This window comes from Diabrotica virgifera, chromosome 3 (assembly GCF_917563875.1).
Source record: "Diabrotica virgifera virgifera chromosome 3, PGI_DIABVI_V3a".
Taxonomy (NCBI): domain Eukaryota; kingdom Metazoa; phylum Arthropoda; class Insecta; order Coleoptera; family Chrysomelidae; genus Diabrotica; species Diabrotica virgifera.
In genome coordinates, this window is record NC_065445.1 from 243,369,286 (window position 1) to 243,384,485 (window position 15,200).

The following is a 15,200-nucleotide window of genomic DNA, read 5'->3' on the forward strand; positions in this document are numbered from 1 at the left end:
AAACTTTACGTTTTTGGTGATTTTGAGTGCTGACAACATGCCTGTGACTTGTATAGTAGTGAACTGTGGAAGTCCAACTGATCGGGATAATGTTAATTTTAATTTGTTTTTTGTCCTGATTTTGAGCTAATATAGTATTTAAAGACATTCATTAGATTAATTATTTTATAAACTTTACGTTTTTGGTGATTTTGAGTGCTGACAACATGCCTGTCACTTGTATAATAGTGAACTGTGCAAGTCCAACTGATCAGAATAATGTTAATTTTAATTTGTTTTTTTGTCGTGATTTTGAGCTTAATATAGTATTTAAAGACATTCATTAGATTAATTATTTTATAAACTTTACGTTTTTGGTGATTTTGAGTGCTGACAACATGCCTGTGACTTGTATAGTAGTGAACTGTGGAAGTCCAACTGATCAGAATAATGTTAATTTTAATTTGTTTTTTGTCGTGATTTTGAGCTTAATATAGTATTTAAAGACATTCATTAGATTGATTATTTTATAAACTTTTCGTTTTTGGTGATTTTAAGTGCTGAAAACATGCCTGTAACTTGTATAGTAGTGAACTGTGGAAGTCGAGCTGATCGGATAATGTTAATTTTTTTCGTGTTCCCTCTATAGGGCTTTTCATTTACAGTCATTTGTTTCGAGCTTCTGTCATATGTCATATAATCCGTGTATAGTAATATTATACACGGATTATACAACATCTAACAGCAGCTCGAAACAAATGACAATCGATGAAAAGCCCTATTAGAAACTCATTTATGTTTCCTCGCCTAAGTAAATTATCAAAAAACAGGACGCACTCATGCTAGGAATTATGGTTTTTATTAATATTATTACAATTATTTATATGTGACACTAACGTAACTAGTGACATTAATTTTTAGGCCAATGTGACGAACTTTATTAATACTAAATTTTAACATGTATCCCCTATTTTGTTAAAACAATATTGTTTTGTTTTTCATTCTATTCAAAATAAATGCAGATTTGACAGAGAATTTGTTTTGTTATTTATTTATTCCATATAGACCTGGATCCCGCGCACCAAAAAAAGTTGATTAATAGCAAGCTGAAAATTTATTAATAGCTTAACGGTGTCTAGTCTGACAAACTTTGATGTACAGGAACACTGGAAGTTTTAACTGTGGAACAGGTTAAAAATTTGGAACGTCAAACTACGAAAATGTTTATGTAATTTGTCAGATAAAACTTCCAATTGATTTGCTACCAATTCATTAAACTCTCATGCAAAAATCAGACTGGTGAAAAAATCACCAACTGGGCATTTTAATGAGTAGAACACGAAGACCATGTCAAACTACAGGAATCATGTTGGTTAGTAATAGCAGTCTGATTTTTGCATGAGAATTTAATGAAAGGATAAGAGATCAATTGGATGTTCTGTCACGACAAAATATATATAATTTTCAGCTTGCTATTAATCAATTTTTTTGGTACACGGGATCCAGACCTAATAGGTTGTTTTGTAGTACGACACAAACGATTAGCAACTGCTGCCAGCCATCAGATGCATGAGCAGTTAATAGTTAGCATTCATAGACTACGAATGCGCATGTGTCTGATGGTTGGCAAGAGTTGCTGATCGTTCTACGAACAAACCTATCAGTAAGCACAATTTGTGATATCCATGGGTAGTTACTAACAGAAAGAGGCAGGATTCGATTTTTAAAAAATTTATTTTAGAGTCAAAACATAGTCATACCTTAAACGATAAATGTATATTATCATTACAAGTTGATACTAATTACAAAAATAAATACACATTTAAAAGACCAATACATAATTACTGATGATGAAGAAGTACATTATAATTAAAAATGAATAACCATTTTCATATCGCTGCAACACAATGCCAAAGCCATTTTATATTTCAGTTCGTTTAGTGAGCGCAACAAGCACTCTGACTGAACAGTTTCAAAACTCATTAGTTTTTCATCAGAGAATGCATATGTTGCTATCTCCAAACCATGTAGCTGTAACATATGTACATGCATTGGGTTCTTCTTCGTCTGTCTTGCCCTGGGCATACTCAGCTAAAAATAGGATTGCTGCAATATGGCTGCAGACTTCACTATTACCGGCCATACGCATACAATGTGCATTTGCTATGTCATCAGAACTGGCTATCACCCCACCCAAGCATTTAGTCGTTTAGCATTAGATTTTTGGAAATGCTTCACCTAAAAAAAATATTTTATTTTTTTGGAAATTCTTCCAACTACAAAAATTTATTTTTATTAAAGTATTTGCGTTCTTTACAATGATTGAGAATATTTTATTTAAAACCAGACATTCATATAATATAATTTTAGAACAATCATGACAGTAATTCAAATAGATGGCAGTAATAAATCATTTTCAGAGAATTATGGAGTTCGCAGTTTACAGATTAGGACGACGATATGTCTGGTTTCATACAGATATATAAACGTAAATAAATCTAATATTTAGAACCAATTTATCCAAAAGACACTAATACTGTTATCCATATATTTCTTAATGGTGAATAAATAAAATAAAGGCATACCTTTCCAGCAATAATATGGAAATCAGGAAATCATTAACAATTTTTACTCCATTCAAAACAAATCCAGCTGTAAAATATTTATGTGCCTGAAGGCTTTTGTATGCTTTCATCTGCTGCTTAGAGTAGCAACTGTGAGACTCCACGATATGTATAAATATCTATAATAGTAACTTGATGGACTGCACTTTACTGTAAAATCCAATTCTGACTGAATTGCGTATGGATCTAAATCCCCAATTATTTTCAGCTTCAATAAATATCTAAAACAATAAAAGAAACAATGTTATTGCTTGCAAAATTCATCATTATTGAAAAATATCGGGGCAAAATGAACGGTAATAAAAATTGTTTCGCCTACCTTTCTCGCAACATCTGGAGTTTCCAATAATAATTTCCTTAAATAATCAGTTTGCATTGTGGTAAAGTTTATAAAGTTCACAAAAACAGGAAACGAAATCCAAATGAATCCAAAATAGACAAAATACGACGATAAACAATGAAAAATCATTGAAAAATAGATACAAACATAACCTCTTTGTTAGTTTGTGTGCCAACCAGAGGTCACGTGGTTTGGATTGCCTAATAGGTAACGCTCCCAGCGGATAAGGTTAGGTTTATAAAGTTAGGTTAGGCACAAACTGGTTTATTCGCTGTGTGCAAGTACTTGGAGGGGATACGAGAAACGATTGTGCGCGAGTTGCGGAGAAAACTTGAAACTTTCTTAACATATTTCTTAAATAATTCATATTGTCAAATTGACGTATATTTCTGTCATTGAAGAAAATGGGGTTTCGATGCTGTCTGTGTTATAAATTGTAAAAATTATACGTTGCTCCACAATATTGATGTGATATGCAGTTATTAAAGTGAATTTAATTAATTGTATTTTGCTTGTAGTACTGCATTTTAATAATTAATTTTATTTACTACATACCTGCAATGTTTACCTTTTAACAATTAATTCATTTATTTATTTATAGTAAATACAAATGACCTGGCCTTGTGAGACTTATCCAGGTCGTTTCCTGATGGGATTACAGTAGTTGATACACATAATTTTTATTTTAACAATTTTCTAATTTAATTTAACTAATTAATAATGACCCTAATCTATTACTAATTCTGAAAGTTATAAATTCTAAATAATTCTAATAAATAATTTTAATAAACAATTTTAGTAAACAAAATATAATTTTTAATTTTTTTTATTTTAATTTTTTTTTGTGAAAGTATAATTTTTATAGTGCTTCCAGTTCTCATTCTCAGATGAGAAATGCCAGCACTATTAATCTAAAAGTAGTTAGAAATAATAATAATAATTGTAAGTGTAAGTCTATTTGACGTGTATAATATTCACAATGGTATTTCGGTGAGCCTTAGACCCTTAGCCGAAAATATCCATTGAGTTTTAAAATTTCAAGTTTTTAGCTATATTTTTTTTGTTTGATTAATAATTTTTTATTTTTGATTAACAATATAACCTCAATCTTAATTTTTCTAAATTTTTCATTGAGTTTTAAAATTTCAAGTTTTCAGCTATATTTTTTTGTTTGATTAATAATTTTTTATTTTTGATTAACAATATAACCTCAATCTTAATTTTTCTTCTTATTTTTTTTTGGGTTATGGCCCTGACAATTATTCAGTAACCAGGACTAATATAATTGGCCAATACAGAGTAAGTTTTATGTATGGAAACCCTCAATTATCTCGGAAACGGGTCGCAAGATTTTTATAGATTTTGTTGAATAAGGGTTTTCTAATGTGGCTGATCTTATAGTGGTAATTACATTGTTGTCATATCTTCCGTTTTTCCGGAAATCTAATGAACTTTCTTATTTCAAATGAGACACGCTGTATATTTTTGCGTTTTGAAGTCCTTAAGAAATACTGATTATTTTTTACTTTACATTCCCTATACCTAAATGCTATAATTTCGGAGCTATTGCTGCATTTATTTTAAAAACAAATTTTAAACAAATTATAAAAATCAATTTTTTCGGCCCGGGTAGATATTATTTTACTTTCTTTGGATCATTGGAAACAAAAAAGGTCTTTTGTAATTTTTCTCTGAAGTTAATCGTTTTCGAGTTATAAACAATTTAAAACTGAAGAAAACAAAAAATTACGATTTTCAAGGTTCAAAAACTCAAGTAAAAATATAATTTTTGAAATTACGAGATACACATAAGAATTTTTGGCACGTTTTATTCTAAAGAATCTAAAACATTGTTTTTTAATTGTTAATGAAGCGCATATGAGAGGACGGGCGATCGGGCTGCATTAACAACTAAACAACAATGTTATAAAATGAAATTAGCTAAAATTACTTATCGGTAGCTGATAAAATAAGCTTTGAACTTGAATTTAGGCACTTCGTAATTGTAAAATAATATTTTTTATTTGTGTTTTTGAACCTTGAAAATCGTTATTTTTCGATTTTCTTCAGTTTTAAATTGTTTATAACTCGGAAACGATTAACTTTAAAGCAAAATAACACAAACCTTTTTTGTTCTTAATGATCCAAAGAACCTAAATAAATGTCTACCCGGGCCGAAAAAATTGATCTTTATAATTTACTTACTTATTTCTTTAAATGTAGCAATAACTCCGAAATTATGGAATTTAGATATAGGAAATATAACATGAAAAATAATCAGTATTTCTTAAGGACTTCAAAACGCAAAAAATATATAGGCTGTTCCATTTGAAATAAGAAAGTTCATTAGATTTCCAGAAAAGCGTAAGATCTGACAACAATGTAATTACCACTATAATATCGGCCCCATTAGAAGACCCTTACCCACCAAAATCTAATCGTGCAAGCTGTTTCCGAGACCATTGAGGGTTTCCATACATAAAACTCACTCTGTATAATTAAAAGTGCTAAAAATGTTGCTGAGCTTTGAAACCAGGTGTCGCTCTTTCAAACTTGCACGGTCCCAATAACATTAAAAAATTATAGACATATAATACCTAGACTGTGCGCTGCCATCTAAAACTAAGTGACGATTGCGACACAGAAAACTGAGGCTATTAGGTGGGAAGTCTTTTTCTAATCTACGGGGTTTATCCAATGACGTTGGGTTTATCGATCACGTCACTTTTACGCCGATTTGATGAACTCCTCCGACCGAACAGGTCGATTTTTAAAATAATCATAGTAAGTATATTATAGCATCAATGTTTCGAACTTAACGCGATTGCTCTTCAGGTGACAGGCATAACTTTGATTTTTTTAAATGAGAAAGTACATCATGTGACACCTCATTTAAAAGCTTTTGAAACACTGATTAAAAAATGTATAAAACTTTAATCTTGTTTGAGAGAGTAGGCGCAAAATTTCGGTCCAATTCTTTTTAAACGCATTCATTTTTTTCGAATCCTGGAAAAAATAAGTATTTTTGAAAAATTTAAACGCAGAATGAAAGATTACATTATTACGGAGGGCCGAAAGTCCCTTAGAATAAATAATAGAAAGTTTCTTTTGAATGATATTCTGTGACTTATTAAAATAAACTTTATAGAAGTTCTCAGGCACTTTAGACCCTCGATAATACTGTAATATTTCATTCTGCTTTTAAATTTTTCAAAAATACTTATTAGTTTTCTCAGGATTCGAAAAAAAAAATTAATGCATTTAAAAATAATTCGACCATTCGACCAAAATTTTGCACTTACGCTCTCAAAAAGGATTAAAGTATTATACATTTTTGTAATCAGTGTTTCAAAAGCTTTTAAACGAGGTGTCACATGATGTACTTTCCTATTAAAAAAAAAAATCAAAGTTATGCCTGTCACCTGAAGAGGGATCGCGTAAAGTTCGAAACATTGATGCTATAATATACTATGATTATTTTAAAAATGGACCTGTCCGAGCGTTTTTCTTATGTGCTATAATTAAATAAGTCAATAAGTGGGGGGGGGGGGGGGGTAACACTTATTCCAGCGCACTGTATGTCTTTGTTAAAAATATATTTAGACAAAATTTGAAATTCGAATTCAGCGGATCAAAATACATAAGGATACACTTTGAAACCCTATGGACTTTGATCGGACACGAAATAGCCGCCCCCTATACTATTTATTTTAAAGCAAATCTTTAATTATATTCAATTTGAATTGCAGGTGTTAAATCAAAACTTTCAAAGTGGCATGATCTCGAATAGTACTTCTCAGGCAGCTACGGCACAAGCCGGTATTCCTTTTAATTCCTTTATAGCCCCAAACTTTACTATAAATAATGGCCTAATGCTTCAAAGGAGCGGCGGATTTAAATTAACCGTCGGAGAAGATGGTCGTCTGGTACTACAGCATGACCCGACTATTAATTCAGATTTACAATCTCAGATTATTCTACAGAGTCTATTGGGGGGATTGGTTTTACAACCTTCCATGGATCAACAGACAGTGCAACAAACTGTCCAAACTATTCAGCAACAATCAGTGCAGACAATACAACAACAGACTGTGCAAAGTCAAACGATACAAACTGTTCAACAACAGACTGTTCAGCCGCAAACAGTACAGCATACAATACAATCATTGCAGCCTCAAATACAACAGCAGACTGTCCAACAGACTATTCAACACCAGACTGTTAATGCTCTACAGCAACCTATGCAAATAGTTCAGCCGCAACCCATACAGAGCATACACTCTCAAGTACAACCTATTCAACCTATCCATACGATGTCGCAGTCACAAGTACACAGTTTGCAGTCGCAGATACAAGGCCAGATACAAAGTCTTCTACAGCAGCAGAATCACATGGTACATTCACATGTACCTACCCAAAATGTTCACTCACAGACTATGCAAAGTGTCCAAAATGTTCAGAGTGTCCAGCAAAACGTACAAAATATTCAACAGAATGTACAGAGTGTACAACAGAACCTTCAAAGTGTGCAGCAAAACGTGCGGAGCGTACAACCAAATGTTCATACTGTACAGCAAAATATTCAAAGTGTCCACCCACAGCCGACACAATCACCTGTACAAAACATCCATATAAATCCATCACATACACAACCTGTTTTAAAGGTGCAACCTTTCCAAAAGTCACAACCTCCAGTACAAACTGTTCAACCTATCCAACATCACATTAGTCATCAGCAACAGAGTCAACAACAGCAGCAGCAGCAACAGCAACAACAGAACTTGAATGATAACCAACAAAATCAAAGCAACCCACCTCCAGCTTCCTATGTAGTTAATTTGACACCCGATCAATTAGAGCAGCTAAAAAGGAATGGTCAATTGACTGTCAACGGCCAGACGATTTTCATGCAGCGGCCGAATAAAGATCAGATAGAAAAGAAATTATCGCCTAAATCAAAAACTCTGAAGAAGGTTAATAAGATTCAGAGCATTAAGAATATTCTACAGGAAACCGATAATGAGCCGGTAAGTTAAATTATTTGTAACAATTTGGTTTAAGTTTTACTTTTTAATCATTTATAAGACCGAAAACATTATTCGTATCTAGGATATAGGATTGTTGTATGGACATCTTAGTACCGTACAGGTCCTTATTGAAAAAGTGTCGTTATAACTCTTAAGTAACTCGGTAAGTGAGTGGGTCAAATACTGGATACTATAATTTGACCTACATCTTGCTACATGCGCTCAACATATTCTGGACTCTGACCTGTATAATCTCATAGATTATACAGGTCAGTTCTGTATAATCTCGTGGATTGCAACACATATAAGGCAGGTATTCTACTAAATCCATGACACTTTTCAAGCTGTTTAAGTCTCGCTGCTTGATGGGGATGGTTTCTTTGATCCCTACCTTGTTTTCTCTCGTTGTTCCAGTCCTGTGTGACTTTGAGCCCATTCTGTGATGAACTTTTCTTCTAGTCCAATTTTCCATTCAATTATAGTTCTAGTTCCATTATTCCTTCATATTCTCCTTCACTCATTCCTCTTTCTAAGCAAGCAGTAATCTTCCACTCTATTGTTTTTTCTACTTTTCCGTATCTTTTTCTATATTTTCGCTTTCTGTATGAACAATCATATCCTTTTTGTCCATTGTTTCCATTATGAGGCTTTCCTCAGCTTTTTCTTTGTAATATTCCATTTTTATCTCTAGTAACTTGTGTCTTCATTTCAACCTTAGTTTTCGTGCTCCTTTCATCATGTTGAGGATTGCCCAGCACAAGTTTTTTGGGACTTCTTCCACCGCCTTTCTCATCGCGCGTAATTCTTCGCTTTCTTTCCTCTCTTCTACGGCCTTAGCCTCCCCTTAGTCGTCACCATTCTTTCTGTTTTTCCATGGTCCTTGACTTTTTTCCGATCCTCTCGGTCTCCTCTCCTATACATGTGGCTGCATGCGTGTTTTTATCAAGCCTCGTTGATGATGAGTCGGTAGGACCGAATGCCTATAGTATTTATAAGTACTACTTTTCTATTTAACATTATGGCATTTAGTATTGTTCCGTGGTGTGGTTGAGTTGCGTGTGTGATAACCTTATTGTCCACGGAAACAATTAAAATAATATTAAGTAAAACGACGGTCAATAATATATTTATTTATTTTGGTAAAAAGGCGTGCTTTGCTTATATCTCGGAAGTGTTTTAGGGGAGTGTAATTAGAACGAAAACATGCATTGTTTCGGAAAAATTCAAACAAGCTTATATTTTTCTAAAACTTTTTTTTTGTTAGTTTATACAGGGTGATTCATTAAGAATGTCCAATCTTTGAGTTGTAGCTTCTAGACCTCAAAATATTAAGATTTAACCCAAATTACTTAAGTAAAATATTGCTCCTTACTGAGTTACAGGGTGTTTTATTTAAAAATTTAATAACTATTTTTACCCAGTGCTTTAAAACTATTTGACATATCCTTGTCATACTTTGCAGAAAATTTAGGTACTGTACATCCTACTAAATTATGATAAATAATCGTTTCTGGCTACTACCAGAGGCGTACGATAGAGGACAGTGAATGGTTTACCCTTCCCAAATTCTACGCCACTGGCGGAATTGCTATTTTAGCGCAAAATTTCGATTCTCCAATAGTTTTTATGCAAATAATATAGTTTTCATTCGTAACGTTAAAGTCATTAGTTTTAGAGATATTTGAAGTTGAAAATGAAACAGCATAGCTATTTTGATTAATGTATCGTGCCCCTTCATTTTTAACTTCAAATATCTTGAAAACTAATGATTTTATCGGTACGAATGAAGAGGATATCATTTACATAGAAAGTGTTGGAGAATCGAAAAATCGTACTAAAATAGTAATTCCGTCAGTGGCGTAGAATGTGGAAAGGGTCAACCATTCTCTCTCCCCTGCCGTACGCCTCTGGTAGTAGCCAGAAAGGTTTATTTAACATATTTTAGTAGGGTGTCCAGTACCTACACTTTATGCTAAGTATGATCAGGGTATGTCAAATACTTCTAAAGTACTGGATACAAATAGTTAATATTTATGCAATAGGGATGTTTGATTTAAAAATTTAAAAATTATTTGTATCTAGTAATTTAAAAGTATTTGAAATGTCCTTATCATACTTGCCAAAAAGTGTAGCTGTACACTCCACTAATTTATGTTAAATAAACGTTTCTGGCTACTACCAGAGGCGTACAGGGAAAAGTGAATAGTTGACCCTTCCCAAATTCTACGCCACTGATGGAATTGCTATTTTTACATAATTTTTAGTCTCTCCAATACTTTCTATGTTAATAATACACTCTTCATTCCTAACGATAGAATCATTAGTTTTCGAGATATTTGAAGTTCAAAATGAAAGAGCGCAATATAATCAAAATAGCTGTGCCGTTTCATTTTCAACTTCAAATATCTCGAAAACTAATGACTTTATCGGTACGAATAAAGAGTATATTATTTACCTAGAAAGTATTGCAGACTCGAAATATTGTGCTAATATAGCAATACCGCCAGTGGCGCAAAATTTGGGAAGGGTAAACCATGCACTGTCCCCTGTCGTACGCCTCTGGTAGTAGCTGGAAACGTTTATTTATCATAATTTAGTAGGATGTATAGTAGCCACACTTTTTGCCAAGTATGGTAAGGATACGTCAAATAGTTTTAAAGTATTGGGTAAAAATAGTTTTTAAATTTTTAAATAAAACACCCTGTAACTCAGTAAGGAGCAACATTTTACTTAAGTGATTTGGGTTAAATCTTAATATTTTGACGTCTAGAATCTACAACTCAGAGATTGGACATTCTTAATGAATCACCCTGTATACATGTTAAAGTAAAAAGTTCTACTCGCAGATTTGGTCGCTAATTGTTTATTAATTGTTTAAACAATAACAATTGTTTTGTTTAAAAAATTTTAAAAATATGGTTAAATTCATCATTTTACTTTGATCAAATATGTTTCTATTTTGTTTTTGATTATGCTGAATCCGAATATGGCATTGCAATTTGAAAATTCTTATACAGAAGCTCTTATACAGTGTGTCTGCGTAGCTAGGAACCACATGGAAAACTTTTTTTATGATCAATTTTACGAAAAAAAGTTATTCTTAATAAAATGCTCTGGATCAGAGGTTCTCAATCTTTTTGAGTCAGGTACCACCAAATACTTTTTATTATTTTTGGTACCACCTAACTAAAATACCTGTCTAGCTAGGAGATCTAATTAACTATAATTGTGCCAATGGTGGTGCTGATTTTGGCTGTTTTGAGTTTTGCGTACCACCTCAAATAATGAAATGTACCACCAGTGGTACATGTACCACAGATTGAGAAGCGCTGCTCTGGATAGTCAAAAATCTAAAACTCAACCATCAGATATCAAATGTTAATAATTTTATATGAGTTATGTCAAAAATATCAATTTCGTTAAGGAGTAAAGTACCTTTATATTCCAGAATATCAAAAAATGCTATTATGAAAAGTTGTTTGAAATTAGAAACTATGTCTAAATATACAATTACATCATTCTAATCGAAAAAAAATTTTCAATTTTTTCTCAAATTACGAATGCTCATCATCATTTTATTACAATTATGATAACTATTTTATTATCACTTTTACGAAAAAAAGTTATTCTTCATAAAATGCTCTCCCTGGTCTAAAATCTAAGATACAACCATCAGATATCAAACTTTTTAATTTTATACGAGGTATGTAAAAAATATTAATTTTTCTTAAGTGCCTTGATTATTCACAATATTTTAATTAGAAGGATGTAATTGAACACTAAAACAAATTTTTTAATTCCAAACAACTTTTCTTAATAATAATTTCTGATATTGTGAAATGTAAAGGTACTTTACTCTTGAGTGAAATTCATATTTTTGACATACCTCTTATAACATTAATTAAATTTGATATTTGATGATTGCATCTTAGATTATATGCGAGGCAGAGTCTTTTTTAAAGAATAACTTTTTTTCGTAAAACTGATAATAAAAAAAGTTATCAATAGGTTCCAAGTTACGCAGACATACTGTATAAGAGCTAGAAAATTTTTTTTGCTAAACATTTATTATTGTTGAACCTTAGTATTAAATGTATTTTAGGTAAGTTTTAAAGTAAAAAAAGTTTTGATCACTTTGTATAAACATTTTTAGCCGGTAATTTTCGGTTTTTGTATTACATTTTTGTTATATTTCTTAATTTTTTTTAAAAGAAATAGTTTATTCCATTTTTAAAGTAAAATAGTTTAGTGCATTTTAAAGATTACATCCTAAGCTTTAAAAAAGCACTAATAAAACTGTAATAGATCTGTTCAAACTTAAGTAATACCGTGTTAAAGTGGTGGTAATTCCATAAAACTACGAGGATTTCAAAAATTACATTTTTTTGGACGTCATATCATTTGAATTAAATTTTTGAGATTTTTTTTAAGAAACATCATTTAGTATGATTGTATGATCCTTGAAAAGTAAGTTGTGCAAAATTGAGGGCCGGTTGTTCGAACGCTAATCAACATTGATCACTATCAAATATTTAATTACTGTCACAACTGTCAATGTCAACTTTGGTTGGGTTGCTGAAAACATAGTTAATTATAATTATGAGATTAGTTAGTCAATTAACATAACAATTATTAACATATTTGATTAACTAATTTCATAATTGTCATCAATAATTATGTTTTCGGCAACCCAACCGAAGTTGACATTGACAGTTGTGACAGTAATTAAGTATTTGATAGTGATCAATGTTGATTAGCGTTCGAACAACCGGCCCTGAGAGTTTTATAAGAATAATTGTATTAGTTACACATTTTTAAATAATTTTTAAACAAAATTCATGTAAGGCTCACTTCCGTCCACACCGTACTTATGCCCATACATTTTATTTCTTTCCAACCTATGCCCATACATTTTCTTTATTTCTAACCACAAGATAGCTTAATTATTCTTCTTTCATGTTCAATTTGTAAAATTTTATTTGATCCATTAGTTAAAGAATTACATTAAAATAACTCCACCGTGCACTTCGCCGTACGTTAGTTTACAGTGCGCCAATGTTTGTGAGAAAGGTGACTTTAGCGTTATAAATAAAAAATTATAGAAGATACAGATTTAATTTTAGAAAATTCTTTATATAAGGTTTTTTTTGTAAAATTATCTGAATTTTTCAATGGTCAAGTCAGTTTTTTGTAAAATTTATATTTTCGGAGTTATTTAAAAAAACATCTAATTTCGTAGTTCATTTGTTTAATAAAAAATGAAGCACCCACTTCTCGGGTAGAACTTTTTGATATGTTGTTTATTAAACATTTCTTAATTAAATTACAAAAAGTTCTATCTTGTTTGATTTTTTCCGAAGTGAAAATCTATATGCACTCCCCTATTTGTTATTCTTTTTTCGAGCGAGGGTTTTATGACCGACCGGAGTGCCAGCTGTATATCGACTGAACTAGATCACAAACACTAATCTGTCATTATGTGGTTCTACCATATGGCCAGACAGGCGACAATTTATTAGATCTGGTGTTTTTAAAACTGCATTTTAGGCATTTTACCTGAAATAGGGATATATTTCGTTTCTTGAAACTTAACAGGCCCTTCTATGCATATGGTTTGTACATTAGGAATGAAACACATGTGAATTTTAAATGATCCATATTATTTCGTTTAGAAAGTAAGTTAATATTTAAAATTAGCAATTTAAAAATTAGTAAGATAGTAATTGAAGCGTGTCGCCACAGTATTATACAGCCAATCGTGAACATGGCATTATATCAATTTCCAAAAACGAGTTTTAACCCTCAAATATCTAATGAAAACGTCGCTTTTATTTATATTCTAGGTCAAACCAAGCAATAATTTGGATCCAGTCAAAGAGAACGTTAATAAATCTTTAGTTAGTGCCTTAAATGCACCACCAAAACAAGTTCTACCTCAAAATCACATTCAGCCTCAACTCCTACAGCAAACCAAGCCTGTGCAACCGCAGGCGATGGTCCAACCTTCAGTACAGGTTCAAGTGCAGCCCAAAACAACGGTATCTGAAAGATCGAAGCCTGTTGCCCCTTCACCAGCCATTCCTCAAGTTCCTAAGCAGCAAAAGGTGGCACCGACTGTCATATCCCAGGATTCTAATGGTAAGTATGTTCCTGTGTGATATTTTTAAGTTATATGAACGCTTAAATGGAAAATGACTATTAACTGAAGGACTTTTTTGTAAATGAAATGGTATTTAGTGAATATATTTATGGAGTTAAAAAGAACTTGGGAATATTTGTTGTCCCCCTTGCAAAACAAATAATATTTGTGAGTTTTTTTTTTTTTTGAAAAAGGGACATGTTGCCACGAAGAAAAGTAGAACCGTCAATGCTACCATTTTAGGTCTGGATCCCGCGTATGAAAAAAAAGTTGATTAATAGCAAGCTGAAAATTTTTTAATAGCTTAAGGGTGTCTAGTCGGACAAACTTTGATGTCTGGGAACACTGGAACAGGGGAAGTTTTAATTGTGCAACAGGTTAAAAATTTGGAACATCAGACTACGAAGACGTCCCATGTATTTTGTCGGACAGAACTTCCAATTAATTTGTTACCCTTTCATTAAACTGTTCTGCAAGAATCAGACTGATATTTATCACCAACTGGGCATTTTAATGAGTGGAACACGTAGAACATGTCAACTGACAGGAATTATGACAGGTGACAAATAGCAGTGTGATTTTTGCATGAGAGTTTAATGAAAGGGTAACAAATCAATTGGAAGTTCTGTCCGACAAAATACATGGGACGTTTTCGTGGTCTGACGTTCCAAATTTTTAAATTGTTCCACAATTAAAACTTCCCCTGTTCCAGTGTTCCCATACATCAAAGTGTCCGACACCCTTAAGCTATTAACAAATTTTCAGCTTGCTATTAATCAACTTTTTGTTCATACGCGGGATCCTGACCTATTTGTTTGCCAGATTAACGGTTAACTTCGCAAAAACAACCGGAATCCTCGCGTCCTCATGCATCAGAAGAATGCCAGCTCTCACACGGCTCTTATAACATCTGGGTATTTGAAAACGAAAAATCGATTTGGTGTACATCCTGCGTACAGTCCTGACTTGGAACCGTGTGATTTCTTTGCGTTTCCGATGATCAAAAGCAAACGAAAATATATGTGGTCGAAGCGTACGAAAATGTTATTTTGACGACTGGTTTGTTTGAATCGGTGGCGCCCAAAATCCCG

The 15,200-nt window shown here is 32.3% G+C and overlaps 1 protein-coding gene across 1 annotated transcript in view; it reads left to right on the plus strand.

The window, feature by feature from the left end:
* The window catches only part of LOC114328262 (putative uncharacterized protein DDB_G0271606), a 120,395-nt gene that overhangs the window by 49,608 nt on the left and 55,587 nt on the right, over positions 1 to 15,200 (plus strand). The window contains exons 6-7 of the mRNA XM_028277064.2: positions 6,693 to 7,970; positions 13,814 to 14,108. Coding sequence (XP_028132865.1) covers positions 6,693 to 7,970; positions 13,814 to 14,108 — 1,573 coding nt within the window. The remainder of the gene's footprint in view (positions 1 to 6,692; positions 7,971 to 13,813; positions 14,109 to 15,200) is intronic.